At 40.9% G+C, this 25,235-nt stretch overlaps 1 protein-coding gene across 2 annotated transcripts in view; it reads left to right on the top strand.

Moving 5' to 3' along the window:
- Positions 1-25,235, top strand: part of trpm7 (transient receptor potential cation channel, subfamily M, member 7) — a 129,980-nt gene that overhangs the window by 86,715 nt on the left and 18,030 nt on the right. For both annotated transcript variants that reach the window (XM_052040191.1, XM_052040190.1), the window contains 12 exons: positions 2,095-2,227; positions 3,053-3,240; positions 4,661-4,793; positions 6,943-7,673; positions 8,988-9,082; positions 9,162-9,270; positions 11,766-11,848; positions 13,287-13,327; positions 16,412-16,437; positions 17,441-17,494; positions 17,739-17,789; positions 17,871-17,936. In XM_052040191.1, the coding sequence (XP_051896151.1) occupies positions 2,095-2,227; positions 3,053-3,240; positions 4,661-4,793; positions 6,943-7,673; positions 8,988-9,082; positions 9,162-9,270; positions 11,766-11,848; positions 13,287-13,327; positions 16,412-16,437; positions 17,441-17,494; positions 17,739-17,789; positions 17,871-17,936 (1,710 nt within the window). The remainder of the gene's footprint in view (positions 1-2,094; positions 2,228-3,052; positions 3,241-4,660; positions 4,794-6,942; positions 7,674-8,987; positions 9,083-9,161; positions 9,271-11,765; positions 11,849-13,286; positions 13,328-16,411; positions 16,438-17,440; positions 17,495-17,738; positions 17,790-17,870; positions 17,937-25,235) is intronic.

Raw genomic sequence — 25,235 nt, 5'->3', positions numbered from 1 at the left:
GTGCCAATTTTCTTGTAAAAGAATTGATGCAAAGTCTCTCATCTCTCCAAAGGTTTAGGTTAGGGGAGCACAATAAATATGGTGTCTAAGTTGTTTAGGAAGGTGCTGATAGCAGGTGAATGTTCTCCAGAATTTAATTCTGATCTGATGTCCCTTCCAGGGCAAACAAGTCAATGAAAGCCATTGTAATTTAAGTATGTGACAAAAAATCCTACTTAGAGAGCAAAGGATAACGTGCAGAACTGAGCAAGAGCATTGGCATTTAAGGAGCTTAGCACACAAGTTGTACCTGTATGGTACAACTTGAAATAAATTTATCGCAGGGAAGTTTCATGTATGTCAACTCATGATAAGCTCAAGGAATTGCTGAACTCCTTCTTGCAGTAGTCTGACAATGTGGATATATGCAACAAACAATTACCTTCACCCATCCTCAGTCCACCAATCACTTACTGTCTCCAGTCCCTCCAGCAGATTGTTTGTTGCTCCAGATTCCAGCACCTGCCGTCTCTGGTGCCTTCATAACTTGAGTGTTGCTGCGTTAGAGTTTAAGAGCAGGAGAGGGCAGGCCATAGAGCACAGCAGTTTGTGATTTTATATCATTTCCTTAGTACTAATAGTCCTTAACTTTATTTCTATGTTAAAAATGCACATTGTTCTTGCTCATCAGTTGTTATACCTAGTAATTTGTTTTCCCAACTTTATTCTCCTATTTCCCCACAACGTAGAAGGAGCCATTTGGCCCATTAAGTCCATGCTGTCTCTCAGAGCAATCCCATTCTCCTGTGACCTATTCTCTCTCTCATCCCTCTGATTCTCCTACAAGGCTGTTGCACTAGGAGTGATTTAAGTAGCCAATTAACCTAATAGCCAGCTCATGGCTGGGTTGTTGGAGGAAACTTTAGCATCCAGGGGAACATGCAATCACAGCAAGAATATGCAAGCTCCACAAAGACAACACCAGAAGTCTGAATCAAACCCAGGTTCACTGGAGCTGTGAGGCATCTGATCTGTCTGCAGCCTTACCTAATCTTACACCCATGTCATTGCCACTATTTACATTTAGACAGTTTTTGAATTTACCTACTTTAACCATATTTGCTGCAGTATTGCTTCTATTATACAATGTGCCCCTTCCTGTCATATTATGCTCATCATTACCCACATCAGTACACTGCACTTGTCAAGCCTGAAGCCTCTTCCAAGACCCCCACCCCACCCCCTAAGTAAACAAGATTTTAAAACTTTCTCTACAGTCCTGGTTACTCAATTTGCCAGCACACTGGTCCTGATTCAGATGAAGCCTGCCCAGTGGAATAGTTTCCTCTTTCCCCAGCACAATTCATGGGGCCAGAGGGGAGAGACAAGATTGCAGATGCTGGAATCTGGAGCAACAAATGGTCTGCTGGAAGAACTCAGCAGGTTGAGCAGTATCTGTGGGAGGAAAGGAATTGTCGATGTTTCAGGTAGAAACCCTGCATCAGGACTGGGTTAAGATTCATGGGGCACTGATTTTTGCAAAATAAAATGAACTGCTAATGCTGAAAGTGCTATAGACGCTCAGCAGTTCGAGCAGTATCTGTGGAGATTGAAAACAATTCTGATGAAGGGTCTTTGACCTGAAAACTTTTTTTTCCATGTTTACTGGCTAACCTGATTATTTCCAGCACTTGGTTTTTATTCCATGAATTGAAAACTATTGTCCCACACCATCTCTTCAGTCACACTTTCAACCCTGTTTAACCTTGTGTCAGTTTGCACCTTGATCAGGTAATAATCCAGGGATTAATACTGTTTATAGTTCTGCTTGTTAGTTCTACCTAAGGGAATCTAAATTAAGAAAGAAGTTGTGCTGTGTTGTTGGTTCATATGTGAATGTGTTATTGCCAATTGTTAATCCCAGATGAAGCTGGCAGTTTTTGCAGGATATTGCATTTTGTTTTGCAGATCCATTGGGCTTCCACGCTGTAAAGTAGGGAGCACTCTATTAGCATTTAACCATTTGCCTTGGATAGGTTTTATGTAAAGAAAGCACATGTTATGCCTCCTATGAATCTGTATGAGACAACCCTTTCATTTCCTTTCTTCATAAAGCCTGTGCCAATAATACTGAAGATGGTGCAAAGCAACGCTGTGTCATTGGATATTGGATAACGCCATTTTTACAGGCAGTCTACCTCTTTGTACAGTATATCCTCATGGTGAATCTTCTCATTGCATTTTTCAAGTAAGTAAATTCCTGCTTTCAGCTGTACCTTAAAAGGGAAACTTTGTGCACACTCTTTTATATAAATTTAAATACCTTCATTTATTATAGAAGCTATCTACATGTCTCATTGTAAGTACACCCTTGTCCCCATAGAAGCCCAGTAACAAATGTTCAACACATGCAGTGCAGTTCGAGATGTTCTCCTCACTCTGCTGTTGATGGCCTTTATTAGCTGCCATGGTCACACTCTAACCCTTTCCCTTAATTCCTTTCATTTTCCAATTCTCTTTAAGGCCTCCCTGAAACCTTTCTTCACAAAGTTTTTGGTTAACCCTCATCACTTTCAAAAGTGGAATTTTACTTGTACTTTTGAAATGAAAGCAACTTGTACATGTTGTAATGCAGTGTAAAATACCTTTTAACAGCTTGTTTTTATTTAGCAACTCTTTAATGCGTGTAAGGCTTTGAAGAGGGAAAAATTAGCACTGAGCTAACAAGGAGAGTTTGGATGGGTTAACCTAGTGTTTGGTCAAACATGTTTGAGCCGTGTGGTCTCAGTGTTAGGGTGCGGAAAGAATTTTGGAGAGCAAGAACTAGGAAGCTGAAGGCGGGGGGTGCACACATCAGATGTTTGATTGGAAGGATGATCTGGAAACTAACATTTATTCAGTTGATAAGATTTGAGCTCTCAATAATGCTTTTGAATTTTTTTGATAAAACAATTTTCATCTATTAAGCTTTTCAAAATGGCCTAAATATATTTAAACATGTTTAAATGGTCACAGCTTACAGTAAAGCCAATAAAATCAAAAGTGTGGAAGTAATTTTCTTTTTACTTTTTAGCAATGTGTATTTCCAAGTGAAGGCCATTTCAAACATTGTGTGGAAATACCAGCGGTACCACTTTATCATGGCATATCATGAAAAACCTGTGCTGCCACCACCTCTCATCATCCTCAGCCACTTTGCTTTGTTGATCTCTCACCTTTGCCGACAAGGAAAGAAACGTGACCGAGGTCAAGGAGGGCCAAGTAAGGAGTGTTTTCAGGATGTTCGTTGCTAAAAACGTTATCCTGTGATCTACAGTTGTTCATGCTCGTTACCATCATAATTATTTCTGTTCAGTAAAGTTGATTTTAGTAAATATTTTACAAGTCCACATCTGACATTTTATAACATACAAATGTTGGGACTTATTCAAATATTTTCCCCTCTTTTGTCTATGCTCCAGGTTGGTTGTACTACTTTTGTTTAGTACCTCCTGACTGCAGAATTGTTTTCCTTTTAATTGATATTTTCATAGATCTTTTCACATTTGCAGTTCTGCGGAACGAAATGGAGTTTAATTCGGATAACTGTGAGATGTTGCATTTTGGGAGACAAATGAGGGTAGGACTTTCACAGTGAACAGTATGGTCCTGGGGACTGTTGTAGAACAGAGGGACCCAGGAGTACAAATACATGGTTCCCTGAAAGTGGTGTCGCAGGTAGACAAGGTGGTGAAGAAGGCTTTTGGCATGCTGGCTTTTGTCAGTCAGGGCATTGAGTATCAAAGTTGGAATGTTATGTTGTATTTGTACAAGTCATTGGTGAGGCCACATTTGGAATATTGTGTTCAGTTCTGGTCACCCTCCTATAGGAAAGATGCCATTAAGCTGGAAAGAGCGCAGAGGAGATTTATGAGGATGTTGCCAGGACTCGAGGGACTGAGCTATGGAGAGAGTTTGAGCAGGTTGGACTCTTTTCATTGGAGCATTGGAGAATGAAGGGTGATCTTACAGAAGTACATAAAAAATTATGAGGGGCATAGATAGGGTGTACAGGTTTTTGATGTTGGGGAATCAAGAACATGAAGGCATAGGTTTAAGGTGAGAGGGGAGAGATGTAATAGGAACCCGAGGGGCAACTTTTTCACCCAGAGGGTGGTCAGTATATGGAACGAACTGCCAGAGGAAGTGGGTTGAGGCAAGTACATTTAAGATGATATTTATTTATTAGTCACATGTACATCGAAACACAGTGAAATGAGTCTTTTTGCATTACTGAGAATGTACTAGGGGCAGCATGCAAGTGTCGCCACTGTTCTGGTGCCAACATAGCATGCCCACAGCTCCTAACCTGTACGTCTTTGGAATGTGGGAGGAAACCAGAGCACCATTTAACAACATTTAAAAGGTACTTGGACAAGTACATGAATAGGAAAGGTTTAGAGGGATATGGGTGAAATGCAGGCAAATGGTACTAGCTTAGATGGGAATCTTGGTTGGCATGGACCAGTTGGGCTGAAGGGCGATAGTTCTCTTTTGCTTTTGTCAGAATGACTGAAACTGCTGCCCATTAACTTGTAACCTAGTGTGTCCTTAATGAATATAAGCCCTTAGATTTGCATGCTTTCTTTTGCCAAATGTGTCTCAGCAAGTTGCATTTATTGCTCTACCTTGTATCTTTCAGAACTGTTTGTGAGTGAGGATGACCAGAAAAAGTTGCATGACTTTGAAGAGCAATGTGTGGATAAGTATTTCCATGAGAAAGAGGATCGGTTTCATTCAGGTAGTGAGGAACGAATTCGAGTGACTTCTGAAAGGTAGGATTTAGTTTTTTAGAACCATATATGGCAGTTTTAAAAGTGAAGTTTTGTATCAGATTGGTAATGTGTAGCTAGCATATCAATATTCTAGCAAACCTGCAGTTAGTAATAACTTAGCAACTTTAGCTGCCGTTTTGCTTACAAGGACAAGAAAAGATTAAATAATCTATTTGGAGGTATTCAGTGGCTGGGTGTTGAATATAAAAATTCTCTGTACAAGTTACTTGGGTTCTTTAGTAGCCGTAGTGACGGAGATTAGGACCATCTCAGTATCTCATTCTGGGTCCAGCCTAGATCATGCTTGCAGTGCCCCTACACTCACATCTGGGCAGGTCCTCTTCCTCCCAGTTGTCTCACAGTCTCTCTGCACCCTGGAATCCAGCAGTGTGGCCTGAATGGTGATAGGGCTTTGTACTACAAAGTGCATGATAGCACCCCCGATGGCCAGCAATGCTGAGCGTGAAGCTTTCCCAGCTGTAAAATTTCTCAATGATTTCAAGAGGTTTTAAATAGCCCTGATTGTTCACAGACTTGTATAAAAAAAACTATTAAAAATTTAAGTGGACAATCAAAAAAAGGTATACTTCCCAATATTTAAACATGGAAAGAAAATAAAATTTAAAATAACTTATCTTCCCTTTTGTCCCAATTCTTTTGTTCAACAATCACTATTGAAATTGGTTCTTGGATCATGAGCCAGGTATGGTCTGGCTCCAGGTCTAAAAGGTGCTTCCTCCTTTATACCCGGCCACCGAGACAATCCCAGCATTGGACTGCAGGCAGAGTTGAGCAGTATGTTAGAAAGACATGGAGTTTGCCTGCACTAGTTTGGGACTAGTTTCATTGCCAAAAGTCAATAGTAGCTCTAACCCTAACCACTGGCACAAGTCAGCATGAGCTGGCCGCTCATCTGATGGTCAAAGCATGCAGTACACTAAAGAGGTATTGTTGAAATGTAGTTCAGTTCAAACTACTTTCAAAGTTGTCTCCAGCTAAAGTTTAACTTGTTGAATTAAATTGTATCTTCCCACTTTGTACGACGAAACAGTTTTCTCAAAGGTATCGTAACAAAAGTTGAAACATATAGTTCAAAGATATTTTGGTTTCATAATTGATTTTTATTTACCATTTAAAGATTCTAGATCAGGTTTTGATGTATGTTATGATTCCCATTTGTTGTACATTTTTATACTGTTATGAGCAGCAAACATAATACTGAGAATGTAACTGATAATATTTTCTGACACTGTAGTTTGTACTTCTAGTGTCGAGTAGCAGTGAGAACAAGAAAGCTTGGGATCTATTTACCCAATTAATCTAATCATATCTTGGAGAACCACGTACTCTTCTTAACCTTAGATCAGGGAGACATAACTCTTTTCAGTTAAACTTTGGGAATTCACCACTGATTTATTCCCTCTCACTGCCTCTGCTTGTTTGAACCAGACAGCAAATATGTTCTGCTAGAAATTATTGGAGCTATCATAATCGATACAGACTTCAAGCTTCCCTCCATTTCTGCAGCATTGTCCACAGCTGTGCCTCGCTTATTATAAATGTGCAAATGTTCCATTGCTATCCTGGATAGCTTCCACTTGGCAGACTGTCTCCCTCAGTAAATCAGTCATCCACAGCTCTGCTCACTACCTTGTCCTGCTCACCTACTGCTCTTGTTCTTGTTGATTTAACTTGAAGTGGAGGTATCAGTGTTTGAATTCTTTGGTCATGGCCACCTTTATCTCCATGACTTTCCCCTGTCATGAAGCTGCATCCACACCCTTCCCAGGCTTTCCATTGAATCTTTGACTTTGCCTAACCCTTGCTGCTTGCCACATTTGTGCCTTCACTCATCTAGGCCTAGGGCTCTCAAATTCTGTGCCTGAACCACCACCAATCTCCACCCCACCATCACCACTTCTCTGCTTTTAGACCCTCTCAAACCCTCTTTGACCAAGTTTTGCTCCCACTTCTAACACCAGCCCTTTTGATTTGGTGTCCATTTATTAATCCTCTGAAACATTGAGGTATTTTTGAGTAAATGGTGCCACATAAGTGCAGTTTGTATATCTGAGACATTTCATAATCTTCACAGTTGTTTAGTTCAGTGTGAAATGATGTTGATTCTTCTGCTTCTGTTTCTCTTTAGAGTTGAAAACATGTCCATCCAATTAAAAGAAGTAGGTGACCGAGTAAATTACATAAAGCGGTCATTGCAAACATTGGACAGTCAGATTGGGCACCTGCAGGACCTGTCAGCTCTTACAGTGGATACATTGAAAGCACTGACTGCTCAAAAAGCTTCTGAGGCCACAGAGGTGCACAACGAAATTACTCGTGAGCTCAGCATTTCAAAAAATCTGGGAGAGAATGTTTCTGATGTCCCACTTAAAACTTCATTGAAGAAGCACAGCATTGGAAGATACTTTGGCTCTTCTTTTCCTCAGCGAGGGATGAACACTGGCAATTCTATCTGTGCCGATGGTTTCTTTCAAGAATACATTAACTCTTCCCAAAAGGAGCTGTTGGGCAGAAAACTTGGTCAGGAATTGCTTCCAGGTTCCCAGCAGAATGAACAGAATGTTCACGAGGCTGGTTCCTCTGGCTGTGCCTTATTACCAAAAGCAGCAGCTTTCTCTGAACTTCGACATCGAAGCCATATTGGGCTTGGGAAAACTCAGTCTTTGACCAATGACCAGAAACCAGGACAGTCGTTCCATAGCATACCTAATCTCTCCTCCCCATCCGCCAAATTTTTTGTTAGTACCCCATCTCAGCCAAGTGGCTCAAGCCAGTTGGAGCTTGTGCCAGATTCGGTCGATTCAATTAAAACTGGTGTAGATGCTGACGGGAGTTCTGTTGAATTTGGGGCTTTTGTTGGTAAGTATAGTGAAGTTGTTTGTGCTTTACCTGAAGAAATTTGCTGCTGCCCTTCTCATCCCGCTTGCAGCTTCTGTTGCCACACTCCCACCGCAGCTTGCTTTGAGACTGAAGGATATTTCAATCATGCATTCATTGATACTGAGAGTAGCACAGACACTGATAGCAGTAATGACCGAAGCACCGAATGTAATCCAAGTGCCATGTACGACTTTGAGAACCAGTTTCAAAAGAAAGGACCTCTGCAAGCAGGCGAGTTAACTTCAGCCACCATATCCAGTAAAGAAACCCATGAAAAATACAGAAAAGGGCAAAGAGATTTGGACGATTCCTTCATGCAGGCTATCGAATTGCGAAGTCAACATATCAATATTGGGAACTGTACAGGACTTCTGAGTGACCTGTGGAACAAAACCCAATTTAGAGGTTTGAGCTCCTGTACCACTGTAACTTTGCGGGACCTCTGCTGGTTGCAGGTGACTTCACTGTTGGTGCATTGCTTGGGCCTCTCCTTGGTTTTATTGCCCTTTTCGCTATGTTTTGGATGTCTTATAAGGCCCGCTGCTCCCTTCTGTTTCCCCAGTTCAGTAACACTACTATATCCTCTTGAATGTCTCAGATTTGTACCTCCAACCCATGCTTGGCTTTTCAGCAATTCTGAACGTTTCCTTGCTTAGCTATTAGAACCATAGAGATGTACAGCATAGAAACAGGCCCTTCGGCACACTGTGAGTAATGTCCAACTGGTCTTTTTAAAGCGATGCTGGGCTAAAACTTTTGATGCTGTACTGAAAACCTCTTGTTAAATTTTAAAACTTGTAAATTAAACATTTGAATTTAAATCCAGAATGCACACGATAATTTTGCCAAGTTCACAAAAAGAAGGCACAGAGACATTTAGCAGTGTCATCTGATTCATAGCAATATCTGTAAACTAGCAAGTTTTCCTGGCTTTAAGTTTGTCATCGGAAAGGTTTCCATAACATAGAATTGATAAAGCTGATCTTTACTTGGTCTTGAATGAGAAATCAGTTACTTTAATTAGCAAGGGTTAATGGATTGAAGCTTGCAAATTTAGAATCTTAAATTTGAAACCAATTCTTGTAAAATACATTTTATATGTTCACTATTTCAAGTATCCATCCCTATTTACACTGCAGTCAATTGTACCAGTGATGGTAGGGGTACGGTGTGTGAGGTCAGATCGGAAACGTTTCAAAGTTGCATGCATTTTACTAACATTTTCTTTTGTATTGTCAGTTTATTAGCAACCATTAAATAAATTCTGTTAACCTAAGGATGATTCTATTTTAGGGCACAAAGATGTATTGGAGCTGCCAAAGTTAGGACCTGGAGGAGCAATAAAGTTGAAGGAGCAGAAATCAACTGTGGGAGTCATTCATGATTTGGTACACTGATTAATTTTTTCTTCCTCCAAACTTTTCACGTTGGAGTTCAATAGATGTTAATATCTCCTTTCTTTACTAGGGTACCCACCATGGTGACTATCATTTGAGAGCAGTGAATTCTTATGCTGGATTTGCAGAGCTTCATGGCAGTCAGTTAGCTTCTACCGCATCTGCTCAAGCGTTCTCTTGTAAGTTTCAAGCTCTCTAGGAAAGCCATTTCTAAGTCAGACTTTGCTCTTTGGTTTAGGGGAGTCCTAGATCCTCAATTCCAGTAAGCATTTAGAAGCACTGTCTGAACTTTGCCATCATAATTCCAATTATCAAATATCCATTATGTTGGGGTCATTTTACTCCAACCTCACAATTTTGCAAAGTAAGTTGTTTCATCAAAAGCACAGTATTGTATGAGTTAGAAATCTGAAATAAAAACAGAAAATGCTGGAAGTACACAGAAGGTCAGGAATGGATTTAAAGCTTCAGAAAACACTTCCATTCAGATTGCAGCAGTGACCCTGAGCTTTCGATTGCTTGTCAATTTAATTCCAAATCCCACTCTTTCTTTGGCCTCTTGCACTGTTCCAATAAAGGCCAACTTGAGCTTTATTTCAGTTCCAACATTCTTATTTCTCTCTCCTCTGTTCCCACTCATCTTCCTCTGTTTACATCTCTAGACAGATTAGTTGCAGTTGACAGTTCCTCCGACTGGTCACATTTGCTCCAGAAACATTCCACGCTGCTGCCTCTGAAAATGTCTTCCTTCTTCCTAAACCCGCCACTGCAATGGACAGAGGCCTCGATTGCATTTCATCTACTTCCTGCACCACTGCTCTCATTGGTCCTCACTTTCCATCCCTCCAGCCTCCATATTCAACTGATGATCCTTCACAAATTCCTCCACCAACAGTCACAATCCCCTCCAGTCCCCTCCCAGCATTTTGTCAGGATCATTCCCTTTGCAACTCACTGGTCCACTCTTCCATCCCACCTACTATTCCCCATCGTATGGCAATTTTCTGTGCAGCCACAGGGGTTGCCTTACCTCATGGGTTGAAGGGCCTGTTCCTGTCCTTTCATCTCTTCTTTCTGCCCTCCAAGGACCCAAACAGCCTTTGCATTTAAGGCAGTGATTCACTCTTGCTTCTTCCAACCGAGTGTACTACATCAGGTGTTCACAATATGGCCTCTTTTACATTGGAGAAGCCAAATGCAGATCGGGTGAGCACTTTGCAGGCACCTGTGTTCAGTCCACAGGATTTACCCTGAGCTGGTTGGTTTCCGTTTCAACTCCTCCCCTTCCTACTCCCATCTGTGGCCCCCTGCACTGAGACAAGCCCCAGAGCAAGCTTGAGGAACAGCACCTTGTCTTCCATCTGGGCATGTTGCAGCCTTCTGGACTCAAACTCTCTTACTTTAGGTAGCTCGCTCACTCTTTTTGTCTATAACAGAACTGGCCATTTCTACGAGTCATCCACCTATTCCTTTTTCTTTCATTTGTATATTCTGGCTTGCTGGGTAGGCAGGATGTGGCAGGATATAAATCAGTGGAAAAAGACATGGCAGATGGAGTTTAATCTGGACAAGTGTGAGGTGAAACATTGTAGGAGTCAAATGCAAGAGGAAAGTGTACAGTAAATGGCAGGGCCTTTGGGAGCGCTGACGTACAGAGGGATCGGAAAATGGCAACATAAATGGATAGGGTGGTAAAGAAGGCATATGGTGTGCATGCCTTCATCCATTAGTGCATTGAATATTCAAGTTGGCAGGTCCTGTTGCAGCTGTATAAAACTTTGGTTAGACCATATTTGGAGTATTGTGTGCAGTTCTAGTCACCGCATTACAGGAAGGACGTGGAGGCTTTGAGGAGGGTCCAGAAGAGGTTCACCAGGATGTTGCCTGGATTCAACAGTATTAGCTATAAGGAGATGTTGGACAAAAGTAGATTGTTTTCTCTGGGTTGTTGGAGGCTGAGGGGAGACCTGATAGAAGTTTATAATTAGGATACATGGTCTTTTTCCCATGATGGAAGTGTCAAGTACTCGAGGGATAATTTTGTGGCCTCTCTTTGCCCTAATAATTTTCTTTTGAATCAACCCTACCCTCTCTCTGCTCCTGAAGGGCCTCCTCCATTTCCAGTGCTGTATGTGCTTTTTGTTTTAAATCAAACCCCCAACATTGCTTAACATCCAGGGTTCTCTGCACTAGCCATCCTTCCCTTTGGCCATTTTCTGGAACATGTTGGCCCTGAACTCTCACTTTTTTCACTAGCAGACTCCCACTTCCCCAATGCAGATTTGTCTGCATTTAGCTTGTCCCAGTCTGCGTTTGCCAGGTCCTGTCTAAAGGTACTGAAATCGGCCTTCCCCCACTTTAGACTATCTGTACTATCCTTATAGTTATGGTCACTATCCCCAAAGTGCTCGGCCGTTGACACTTCATCCATTTGCCGCACTTCATTCTCCAGGGTTAGGTCTAACACTGCCCCCTCCTTAGGCTGTGTGTGTAAAATTGTTAAATTGATTTGACGTTAGAAAGTTTATTTGTGACATATTTGGATATATCCAAATGTATTTGTACATTGGTCTTCCACTTCCTGCCAACTATTAAGTATACTTAAAACAGCATTGAAGCCTTTCAATACACAATCTTTACAGCATTAACTTTGTGTTTTTTGTGTTTACTTCAGTACAAGGTAGAGGTGGTAAAGACAGGACCAGGGCCTCGGCTGAAGATGTAACATTCTACCGAGAGGATTCAAAAGCTTCTCTGGTCAGTCTGATTGCTGTGTCTGTTATCAAATCATGTCGGTAATATGGCACTAACTATGGTACTTAACTGGTGGGAAGCAAACATTCTTAAACTATAAGGTTGATTTTAAAAATAGGCCTTTGAATCAGTAGATCTGTTTTTTCTTATAATGCAACACATGACCCTCCTCCACGTCATTATTTTTGAATATCCTTGTGTTTTTATGTGGCTTTTCCTTGATCTACACAATTTATCCTAACTGCTCTCCTGTGGCCATGCAAGCTGGTGACGAAAATCGAATGAGCTGCAGATGCTGGAAACACTTTATAGATCAGGCAGCATCTGTGGAAAGAGAAGTAGAAATACAATATTCTCTAACCCTGCAAATGATATATGTTTCAATGAAAGAAGCTAGCTCATGAGCGATGTATGGAGGGCACGTTTGGACATGGGAGTATGATATCGTAGCTATTATTGAAATTTAGCCTGAAGAAGGAACTGACAGCTATATCCCTGGTTATACTATTAAAGAAGCAATTGGCTCTGTGAGAAGGATGATGTACTGAAACGTCTTGCCTAATCTGAAAGTTGCTTCTCTCTTTTCGCACGTCACTTAAAGTAGAGCTGTCCAGTTGTTGGTGCATTATTAATTTAATCTCATAAATTATGAAGTCCGGAAGCATTATTCTGATCCAAGACTGAAGCCTATCATTTGTTCTGTTCCTTGTTTGATTTATTTCTGCAATACAGTTGAAGAAAATGGTGACTGTTACTTTCTTGCAGTACATTCTTTGAATCCATGTAAGCCTCTGCTTTCCTCTTTGTAAATTGGTGTTCGAAGCATTCAATTTTTTAATGTATTTTGCCTCATAAAACTGGGCTTTTTAGGCCATTTGGGATATGCTAGAAATTCCTCCTTCCTCTTAATATGAAAATATAAATTTGCATTAGGGTATCCTCAATGTTAATTCATCTTTCACTTACAAATTAGCAAATTTTGTTTAAGGACATTTTGAAGAATTGACAGATCTGGTCTCCATCTGAGATGTCATTACATTGTAGATGGAGGATGAATAAACAGCTGTGTTCTCACAATGATATTTCCATTCCCAAAATATTGACAAAGTGAGAAATCTTTTCACATCAAAAATTCATCAGAACTGGAAAATGAGATGAACAAATTTTAAGCTGGCATAAAATCAAAAGCTGTACTTCCCAGGAAAAGGAAAAAAATAGAAGATGTGAAAATGCTGTAGTCAAATTCCATTCTTGGAAGGGCTATCTATTAAGTAATTTCTTCCGGTTTTAAATTTTCCAATCTATACGTTAGAGCATAAGTTAACTCCATACCCAACGTTGGATCTGCACCTAACCTGAGAACAACATTATTAAAGCATTTTATACATTATATATACCAGTGCATTTATGCGTACCCTGACCTTTTTTCTTTTTCTTTTAGGGTCGTCTGGAAGACAAGCCTGTTGCAACCAGTTGTCAAATGTAAGTGGATAGAAATTCATAGAATCATAGCAATTACAGCACTATGGTTGTTGAAGGTCATATCCATGTCTCAGGAAGTCACTGCAGGAGTTCCTCACGGCAGTGTCCTTGATGCAACCATTTTCAGCTGCTTCACCAATGAGCTTTCTTCCATCATGAGGTCAAAAGTGGGGATGTTCATGATAATTTCAGTGTTCAATTCCATTGACAGCAACTCACAAATGAAGTAGCCACACCAGCTTTCAGGGGGACCTAGACAACGTTCAGGCAATGGCTGATGAGTGACAAGTAACATTTGTGCCACAAGTGTTAGGCAATGACCATCAACTAGAGTCTAACCACCCACCCTTGCCATTCAATGGCATTACCATCACTGAATCATCCTGGAAGTCATCAATAACCATATATGTACCATGATTACAGGAGCAGGTCAGAGGCAAGGTATGCTGCGGTGAGTGACTCACCTCCTGACACGCCAAAGCACTTCCACCATCTACACGGCACAAGTCAGAGTGTGATGGAGTACCCTCCACTTGCCTGGATGACTGTAGCCCAACAACCCCCAAGAAGCTCTGCACCATTCAGAATGAAGCAGCCTATTTGACTGACATGCCATCAACCAGCTAAGCATTCATTCCCTACACCACTGGCGCACGGTCAAGTGTATACCATCAATAAAATGCAATACAGCTTCTCGCCCATCTTCCCTCCTACTCACAACTCTACCACCAGGACGGACGAGGACAGCTGCAGTTTATGGATGCCACTGCCTGCACCTTTTTAAGCCGGACACCATTGTGACTTGATGGTTACTGGTCTCAATCTTGGAACTTCCTCCTCATTAACACTGGGCATACCTTCTAGAAGGACTACAGTGGTTCAAGGACACGGCTGACTGCCATCTTCTCAAGGGCAATTAGGGATGGACAATAAATGGTGCCCTGCCTGGTGACTCCCAGATCCTGAAAATGAAACTTAAGAAAAGATTATTTGGAAGCCTTTTAGCACATCCTTTTAGGATTCAGTTGAATCTCAAACCAATATGACAATGACCATATAATCTGTTTCGTAACAATGCTGAGTGAGGAATAAGTATTGGTCCTGATGCGAGAAATAACTCTGCTGTGGTTCAGATTGAAATATGAGATCCTTTTATATCCACCAAAGTGAGTACTTGAGTTCTCAGTATAATGCCTTCTGGAAGTTGGGAGAGCTTTTTCCTTCAAAGATGCAATATACAATGATAATACTGCTTGAATACAACCACCTATTGACCATCTGAGTACAGTTTTCCTGCCCCATAACTAATACCTGTATTGGCTACAGCACTAATATTTGTTTGCTAATTTGTAGCATGAACATTTAATTAAAATGCATCATTAACATGACCTACGCTGTTCAGCTAGTTCAGTGGATAAACAAGTGTAAGGAGAGTGAGGTTTCAGTTTCAAACATGTAGGATGTTTTTTCATCTCTGGTTTTGTGTGGAGTTTGCACATTCTCACCTTGACCACGTGAGTTCCCTCTCACATCACAAAGATAGGCTGGTAATTGGCTTCTGTAAATTGCACCTCGAATAAAGGGGTTGCAGGAGAACTGGTGGTGGTTAGAGGAGGGTCATGGGGAGTTGATGGACACCGGAGAGAAGAGGTTGCTGGAAATTACATGGGGAACGAGACTAAAGGGAGTGTTCTGAGAGCCGACATCAACTCGGTTCATTGGAATGACGTGCTATTTCGTAAGAAAATAGGAAAATGTAGTAGGAAATAAGATCATGATATGAACATAATGAACTGAAATCATTTACTATTCATGGCCATATCCACTTCAGATGAGAAATACCAGATCTACATTAATATCTACTGAGTACTAATCTACTAATACTAATAGTCTCTAAACTCTCTGTCCCAAATGCTGTTGTGGTATTCACAGACTAGGGACACTTTTCTACATTAAAAAATGTAATATTTATTGTAATGTATTTGTTTTAGTTGACAGACCACTTAAGTATTATTTCCATAATGTAAGAGATGCAATTCCAGTTGTTACTGTGTAAGGAATAAATCCATCTGAATAAATTTTTCCACAGTTGGAGATCGAATTCGAAGGCAGAATACAAGGTTAATGGCAGGATGCTTAGCAGTGTGGAGGAACAGTGGGATCTTGGGGTCCACGTCCATAGATCCCTCAAGGTTGCTGTGCAGGTCGATAGGGTTGTTAAGAAGGCGTATGGAGTGTTGGCCTTCATTAGTCGGGGTATTGAGTTCAAGAGCTGCGAGGTGATGTTGCAGCTCTATAGAACTCTGGTCAGACCACACTTGGAGTATTGTGTTCAGTTCTGGTCGCCTCATTATAGAAAGGATGTGGAAGCTTTAGAGAGGGTGCAGAGGAGATTTACCAGGATGTTGCTGGGATTGGAGAGCATGTCTTATGAGGATAGGTTGAACGAGCTGGGGCTTTTCTCTTTGGAGAGAAGGAGGATGAGGGATGACTTGATAGAGGTGTACAAGATAAGAGGCATAGATCGAGTGGACAGTCAGAGACTTTTTCCCAGGGTGACAATGGCTAACACGAGGGGACATAATTTTAAGGTTATTGGGAGAAGGTATAAGGGGGATGTCAAGGGTAGGTTTTTTTACATAGAGAGTGGTGGGTGTGTGGAACACACTGCCGGCAGAGGTTGTAGGGGCAGATACGTTAGGGACATTTAAGAGACTCTGATGAACATGAACAATAGAAAAATAGGGGCTATGTGGGAAGGAAGGGTTAGATAGATCTTAGAGCAGGATAAAATGTCGGCACAATATTGTGGGCTGAAGGGCCTGTACTGTGCTGTTATGTTCTATGTTTGTTGACTGCACGATTTTACTGTGGTGAATAGCATCTGATGTAATAGGCGCTCATGTGCAACTTCATAGGTGCCCTGGGGGAGTTTATTAAACTTCTGTATAGGCACAACACTAAATTATCAAAACTTGGTAACATGTTTTCTACGTGTTTAAATAATTTATTTGTGGTGTAAGTGGTATATTTAAGTTTTAAATCATTTTTGTCAAATATGAATTGTTTACTTTTGTATTTCAGGGCTGCTGGTGAGGACGCCTTAAGTGGTAAGACTTGTGTAACAAGTGCTGAGTATCAATTATGTATAATTTTATTGAAATCACTTGTTTTTAAAGAAGCTTTGTCTCAATTTTAAACCCAGTACTTCTGCTAAAGGGCTATGACCTCAGCTTTGTGATTATGCAGAAGGCTCATTTATACTGTAGTCTTTCCTTGTTTCAAGCTACTTTGCATTCATGCACCATGTTCTAATGTATGCTAAATTGATAGGTACTTTGCCTGTATGGAGCTTTAGTTGGTGCTTAAAACGAAAGTGCCTTGTGCCAATGATCAAAATCTGACATGCCATAATAAAATCTAATTCCAATAAACCTTTAATAATTAATAAGTTCTCCCTTTTTTCCATTCCCTGTTGTTTTCTTTGCTGAAAGGACATAATCGGATTCCTTTCCCAGTGAACACTAACCCTTTTCTTTCATTAGCTTTACATAATGTCATAGCTTGCTTTCTGCTTAACTGACTTCCCTAATAAAGACAAAGTATCATCAACCCACTTCAAAGTGATCATTATATGTGTCCAAGGTATTTCGTTAAATATTCTGTTTGTGCTTTATTGTGCATAGCATATTTAAAATTTAAATTAAAAACTGAATGAATGAAGTACTCAGCAAGTTGAGCATCATCTTTCCAGTATTCAAAATCTGTATCTGATGTTAGATAGTACTCGTACTGGTTGAAGTAATAGAAATTGTCAACTTTACAGCAACCCTTCTGCGATTAATGCTCCATGGCTGTTGCAGTCCTATTAATGATGGTCATGGGTGTAGGAGAGTTAACACCAGCCTCCTTTCTGGAAAAAAAATGATAGATTGTTTGGTGTGTCATCCAGAAATATAAACTGAACTGTATTAAAGATACGATTTTAAGAACTGACTGACTTTAAAGCTGTTTGGAATTTTGATGTGTTCTAAACATTTTTTTATATGTGGTCTAGCCCATCCGTTTTGTATATACGGATATTTGAAAGACCTTGATCTCCATCTTTTTCAGCACAACACTTTTACAATGCTCATCCATCTCACACACGGCAAAGGAAGATGGGAGGTGAGATGTGTTGATGTTTTCACACAGATTCTCAAAGTACCAATCTTTAAATAGATTGCTCTTTCCTTTGTTTCGCAACAAAACCAAATAGCTTATGAAAAGTTAAAGATTTCAGAGAAAACTAGTCATCTTGCATGTGACTATAACTAGTATTTACAGTAGAAAACCTTCAGTGCTTTTGCAAGAATCCTTTTACATTTCACTTTAAAATTATTAAATCTCTTTTCCCTCCTTTGACTCTTAGTGATTGGTTCTCCTTTTAAACCTGCACTGGATGTAAATTACTACTATTCAGGTTAGTATTACTAAATGTTAAACTGCTTTAACCACTGTTTCAGATGGGCTATTGATGAAGTCTGTGCATCTTTCTTAACAGCTGTTGAGAGGAATAATTTGATGCGGCTTTCTCAGAGCATTCCGTTTACTCCTCTTCCAAACAGGGGTGAGTAAAACTCATGTCATTCTCTTTTATCCAGAATGTAAAGCGTTTGAACACCCATTCTTGTTGACGGTGTACTGTTGTCAGGTTTCCATCTTCATTAAGTATGTAACCATAACCCTCTCTCCTGGTCAGTTATTGTGATTGAAAGAGCACTGAATCTTAGTAAACATTTGTAATTTCCAACAACCAACCAACAAATTTTATTTTTATGTCCATGCTAAATGTTTTCACTAATCTGTTCACGTACTACAACTCTCTCTCTATAGGTAGTCATTTTTGCTCCATTTTCAGTTTCCTTGTTACTGGTTGTCAAGTGACAGTATTACAATGTGTGGTCAGAAGCCATTTGTCAAGTTGAAAGGTTTTTGTTTGCACTAAGGTTACAGGTGGTTGACCTTTTTACCCTGTATCTCCACAGCTCTCCTTTTTGCTCTCCTTAACCAATGATTAGAACATGCAGTCATTGGGAGATTTGGCTTCTCTTGCCTGACTGAAACCCTTTGACTTCTGGTTTTATTATTCATGCTGGAGCACACAAGATCATCAATGTACTGCTGCACAGTATATTTTCTCAATGCTGTTAATTCCTGTACTGTTTGTTTTAGATTACACTAAGGGTTTTGTTTTCCCCTTAGACTGTTCCTTTCAACCAAAGTGCAGAGTACTCCTGGCATCCATCATCCCAAATAAATGCCTACTTTCCCAGGGGATTTGAGGATGGAAATAAATAGTGGCTTTGCCAGCAGCCGCAGTCCTCCCATGTTCCTCGAAGCATGTAAATGACAGGAGCGTTAATGCACGGAGGGACCTTAGGGTGCAAGTCCATACATCGCCAGAAGTGGTGACGCAGGTAGATAGGGTAGTGCTGAGATATTGAGTATGAGTTGGTGCATCATGTTGCAGCTGTACAAAACATTGGTTAGACTGCACTTGGAGTATTGTGTACCGTTCTAGTCACCACACTACAGGAAGGATGTGGTACCATTAGAGAAAGTACAGAAGAGATTCACTAGGGTGTTGTCTGGAATGGAGGGCTGTAGTTATACGGAGAGATTGGATAGGCTGGGTTTATTCTGACTGGAATATAGGAAGCTAAGCGGTGACCTTATAGAGGTTTATAAAATTGAGGGATAGATGGCCTTATTCCAAGGCAGGGGAATCTTGAACTAGAGAGCACAGGTTTTTAGTAAGAGGGAAGTTATTTAAAGGAGCTCTGAGGGGTAAGTTTCACACAGAGGGTGGTGGGTATATGGAACACGGATACACTTACAACATCTAAAACATATTTAGATAAGGATACAGGCTGAAGACAGGCAAATGTGATTAGAGAAGATGGGCATCATGGTGGACCAGGTGGGCTGAAAGGACCCGTTTCTGTGCTGTGCAATTCTCTGATTTGGGGGTTACCTTTTGTTTTTGCGACAGTGCTACAGCTGGCTTTACACTCAGCACTTCAGTGAAACTCAAGGTTGTAAACACACTGAGCATCAGTGGTAGGTGTAAACTTTAGTGACGCACCTGATGCTTAAAGCTCTTAACCTTGGCTTAAACTTTTGTGAATTATTGATGAAGTTTTTACACGTTGGAGGCTTTAGAGTGAGATGCCAATTAAGGCCCAATTGTCGTTCAGATTATTCATGAAAAGATGAGGAAGAGAGGTAAGAGTAGGCCTCGAGTCCTCAAATTGACTCTGCCATACAATAAGATGACAACTGATTTGCTCTTTGGCCTCCATTCTATTCTCCTCCCTGATTTCCCTATAACTAATCGAGAGTGATCTAGAAATCTGTCTCTGCCTTGAATAAATGACTTGGCATCCACAGATCTTTGAAGAAGACGATTGAGGATTTGTAGTGCCCTGAATACGCTCTACCTCATCTTAGTTTTAATTGGTCATGTCCTTATCCCGAAATTATGCCCCTTAATTATAGGCTCCCACTGGAGGAAATGTTCTCTCAGCATCCAGTTCTTCCAAAAATACCCTCAAATATTTCCACATCATGCTGTTGTCCTTTTGCCCACACACTCAATCCGTCTATATTCCTTTGCAGAATGTCCTTCTTAAAACTCATTCTCCCACTTGACTTGTATTATCAGAAAGCATAGAACCAAGGCACTTGGTTCCTCCTCGTAAATCATTGAAATGGATTGTGAGTAGTTGAGACACTAGAGACTGCAGATGCTGGAATCTGGAGCAACAAACAATCCCAGTCCTGATGCAGGGTTTCGACCCAAAAACATTGACAATTCCTTTCCTCCCACAGATGCTGCTCAACCCACTGAGTTCCTCCAGCAGATTGTTGCTTGTGAAGTTGAGTTCCAGCACTGATGGCGCACCATAGTAACAGTTTACAACATGAAAATGATGTCTTTCATTCCTGCTACATTCTGTCTGTTAACCAGATTCCAAACACATTAATCCCACAAACCTGTGTCTTGTGCAATAACCTTTTACATGACACTTTATTGAATGTCTTTTAGAAATAAAGATCTACTGGCTCCCCTTGACACATCTTCAAAGAATTCAGATTTGTTAAGCACTGTCCCTTTCAGAACATGCTGTACATTCTATCTAATCATATGAAGTTTTTCTAAGCTTTGTTACCACTTAGAAATACAATTATAAAATTTAAAAGGTATTTGTAGGGTAATAGGGTAGATAAGGCACAGAGGGATGTGGGCTTAGTGTAGCTGGACGTCGTGGTCAGTGTGGATGAGATGGGCAGAGGGGGCCTGTTTCTGTGCTGTATGTTTCCATGATTGGTGGCACGATAGCGTAGCAGCGCGACGCTATTACAGCGCCAGCGATTGGGGTTCGATTCCCGTCGCTGTCTGTAAGGAGTTTGTACGTTCTCCCTTGTCTGCGTGGGTTTCCTCCAGGTGCTCCGGTTTCCTCCCACATTCCAAAGATGTATGGGTAGGTTAATATGGGTTTGAAATGGGCGGTGCGGACTTGTTGGGCTGGAAGGGCCTGTTACCACACTGTAAATAAAATAAAATTTGAAAACAATTTAATTCCAACATTTTTCCATCTTTCTGAATGGCAAAGTTACTCTGGTGCTTTCCCAATCTGCTTGGGCATTTCCAGAATCTAGGGAATTTTGGGTGATCTCTATCAATAAATTACTATCTCTGCAGCCATCACTTTAAGGAATTAGGCTGCAGGCCATCGGATCCAGAGAATTTGTCAGTCCTTAATCCTATTAGTTGGCCTATTATTTGATATCTAGTGATTATTTAATGAGGTTTCTCACACTCTTTTTACCCCCAGCTATCCTCCTTTTGGAACACATTTAGCCTTCTGCTGTGAAAGGGATGCAAACTTAACACTTGGCCTTTAGTGATTATTATTCATTATTCTTTGAGTTTCTAATAGACCAATGTTTACTTCTGTTGTTTTTTATGTGTAGATGCTCTTTCAATATTTTTTATTTCTTGCTCATTATTTCCTCCTTTGCAATATTTTCCCTACTGCCATTCCCAACCCTAGAAGCTTTTCAGTTTAACTCTATCCTCAGCTTTAGTTAAGTATATATGAATCATTTCTCCAGTGAAATATTTCTCAAGGGATTGTGTAAATTTATCTAATGTCATTGTCATAGAGAGGTACAGCACAGAAATGGTCCACTGAGTCCATGCAGACTATCAAGCCATTTTATTCTCCTGTGCATTCCCATCACCAAACCCCCCCCCCCCCGCCCCCCCGAATTCCAGACACTAGGAACAATTTATAGTGTCCAATTAAATTTGGTTTATTATTGTCACATGTACCAACATACAGTGAAAAACTTGTCTTGCATACAGTTCATACAGATCAATTCATTACAACTGTACATTGAGATAATACAAGGTAAAACAATAACAGTGCAAAATAAAGTTTACAGTTACAGAGAAAGTACAGGTTGACAATAAGGTGCACAGTCACATCAAGGTAGTTTGTGAGGTTAAGAGTCCATCTTATCATACTTGGACTGTTCAATAGTCTTATAACAGTGGGATAGAAGCTGTCCCTGAGCCTGATGGTACGTGCTTTCAGGTTTTTGTATCCTCTGCTCAATGGGAGGGGGGAGAAGAGAGAATGTCCGGGGTAGGTGAGGTCTTTGATTAACCTACCAATCTGTTTTTGGATGTGGGAGGTGACTGCTGCAGGCGTAGGAAACTTATCAGGTGACAGAGAACATGCAAACACCACACAGCAGCACAGATCAGGACCAACCCAGGGCTACTGGAGCTGTGAGGCAGCAGCTCTTAATAACTAGGCCACTGTTCCACCCCTGTCAAACCTCTACATTTACAATTTATTTTAGCTCCTCGTGGTTTTGTAACTGTCTTTATTTAGGAAATTAGTTTGACTTAAGTTTGTTCACCCCAAACCAAATTGCAAAAATACACTTGTTGAAATATCAAGCTGGTTCCTTTGCAGTAAAACCTTGGTTTTGACTGCCATCTACTGGAAGTTAATTGCACATCACATTGTGTTATATCCGTCGTTAGATCTGTGACTTTGTAGGCATAGATATTTATTCCATGCTTGATGATTCAGTCTAAAGTGTGTGTGATGGCTACTAAAGCACTTTCAGCCTAATCCCATTTCCCAGTCCTTGATCCTACAGCACTGGGTGCCTTACACTTTTTTTAAAGTGAGGAGTTTTGCCTCGTCTACCCTTTTCGGGCAAAGATCCAAACCACCACCGTCATACCCTCAATGAAAATAACTCTCTTCAATTCCACTGCCCTCTACTTTCTAACTTGAGCAGTGCTCTCATGATGTTTGCTTTCTGGGCTGAGATGAGGTGGCTAGTGATAATCAGTTCATCATATACCGAGGAAATGGTGCTGCTAAAAATGGGTCCAGACAGATATGTTCTAAGAGATGCAGAGGAGATGCTGACACTCAGAGCTTGGGCTTGAAGCGCGAGGTTTAGTGGCTCCTCAGTTTCCTCATGTTTGTCGCCCATGTAATTGCAATTCATCCTTGGAGAGGATGGCACAAAGCAATAAGAGTTTAGAGTGGCAGCTTGTACCAGGAGTCCCCTTTTGCCTTAGCAGTTGTCTGATTTATATTTGCAAATTCTTTACATAACTTGTATATTTTTGTTTCAGAATAGTAATTGTCTCAATTCTACTAAGTTTAATGTGGGGAAGTGTGCAGTCATTCACTTTGGTAAGAAGCACCAGCGTTGGATTATTATCTAAGTGGAGAGTAACTGCAAATGAGTGAAGTTCAGAGGGATCCAGGTGTTCTAGTGCATGAATCATAAAAAGTTGGCAGGTCCAACAAACAGTTAAGAAGGCAAAAGGCATGTTGGCCTTTATTGCGGAGGGGTTGGAGTTCAGTAATAGGAAGGTTCTGTTCCAGTTGTACAGGGTGTTGGTGAGGCCACACCTGCAACACTCCACCCTTGCCTAAAGGATATAGTAGCATTGGGGACAGTCAGAAGGAGATTCTGCAGGCTAATTCCTGGGATGAGAGGGTTGTCGTACCTAGGGAGGCTAAATTGTTTGGGTCTGTTTTCTTTGAAGTTTAGAAGAATGAGCAGTGATCTTATTCAAACATAGAATCCTAAGAGGGCTTGACGGAAGTTGTTGGGATGTTTCCACCAGTGGGAGAGTTGCTGGGTAGATTTAAGGTGGAGATAGATAAATATTTGAAAGATTGAGGGTTATGGGGAACTGGCACAGAAGAGTTGAAGCCAGCATGGATCAGCCATGATCATATTGAATGACAGGACAAGCTTGATGGGCCGAGTGGCCTACTTCTCTTATTTTCTTGTGTTCTTATGTACTAATTGTCTAACTGAAATCTCTTTGACCAAATACATGTGATGAGTGACAACCCTAACACCCTTTAGCCTCTGTATAATAGCAGTATGAGAATGTACCTGAAAAACAGTCGTTTATTGTCATATGCACGTACATGTGTGCACAGGTGCAATGGAAGGCTTACTTACAGCCGCATCACAGGCACATAGCATCATATAAGCAACATTCACAAGAAAAATATAAATTAAAAATTATATATAATTCTTACATGAAAGAATACAATTAGAACAAAAAAAACATCCATTTTAGTGCAGTGGTCTTTAGTGTTGCTAAACTGTAGTAGTGATTTAGGATTTTGCCGGGTGGTTCAAGAACCGAATGGTTGAAGGGAAGTAGCTGTTGTTGAACCTGGTAGTGTAGGACTTCTGGACCTCCTGCCCAATAGTAGCTGCGAGAAGATGGCATTGCCCAGTTGGGAGAATGGGCAAAGAAGTGGCAGATGGAATACAGCGTAGGGAAGTGCACGGTCATGCAGTATGGTTATGGTAGAAGGTATAAAATTGTAGACTAAACAGGGAGTGAATTCAGAAATCGGAAGTGCAAAGGGACTTGGGAGTCCTAGTGCAGGATTCCCTAAAGGTTAACTTGCAGGTTGAGTTGGTAGTAAGGAAGGCAAATGCAATATTAGCATTCATTTCAAGAGGACTAGAATATAAAAGCAACGATGTAATGCTGAGACTTTATATGGCGTTAGACCACATTTGGAGTATTGTGAGCAGTTTTGGGCTCTCTATCTAAGGAAGGATCTGTTGGTGTTGGAAAGGGTCCAGAGGAGATTACAAGAATGATCCTGGGTTAATGTGTAAGGAGCATTTGATATCTCTGGGCTGTACTCACTGGAGATTAGGGGGATTAGAGGGGATCTCATTGAAACCTACCCAATATTGAAAGGCCTGGATAGAGTAGACGTGGAGAGGATGTTTCCAGTAGTGAGAGAGTCTAGGACCAGAGGGCTCAGCCTCAGAATTGAAGGACGTCCCTTTAGAACCTTCTTTAGCCAGAGGGTGGTGAATCTGTGGAATTCATTGCCACAGACGGCTGTGGAGGCCAAGTCATTGGGTATATTTAAAGCGGAGGTTGGTAGGTTCTTGATTAGTAAGGGTGTCAAAAGTTATGAGGAAAAGGCAGGAGAATGGGGTTGAGAGAGAAAATTTAATCAGCCATGATCGAATGGTGGAGCAGATTCAAAGGGCCGAATGGCCTAATTCTGCTCCTGTGTCTCATGGTCTTTATAGATGGGGATGTTTGGATGTTGCTTTTCTGAGACGGCACCTTCAGAGGTTACTACCAGTGGTGGGGAGGGATGTTCCCGTGATGTATTGGGCAGAGTCCAGTGCTCTCTACAGTGACATGCAGCTTTGGTTATGTTCTCTACTTTTTTATGTGAGCTTGAAGGCAATGATCTGGCTGCAGATCTCTGGTCTGCCAGAAGAGCAGAGCAGAAGGTTTGGTATATGTTTACATTTTTTGACCATT

Source organism: Pristis pectinata, chromosome 28, assembly GCF_009764475.1.
Source record: "Pristis pectinata isolate sPriPec2 chromosome 28, sPriPec2.1.pri, whole genome shotgun sequence".
NCBI lineage: Eukaryota > Metazoa > Chordata > Chondrichthyes > Rhinopristiformes > Pristidae > Pristis > Pristis pectinata.
Note: the sequence above shows the minus strand (reverse complement) of the source record. Positions and strands in the feature narration are given on the sequence as shown.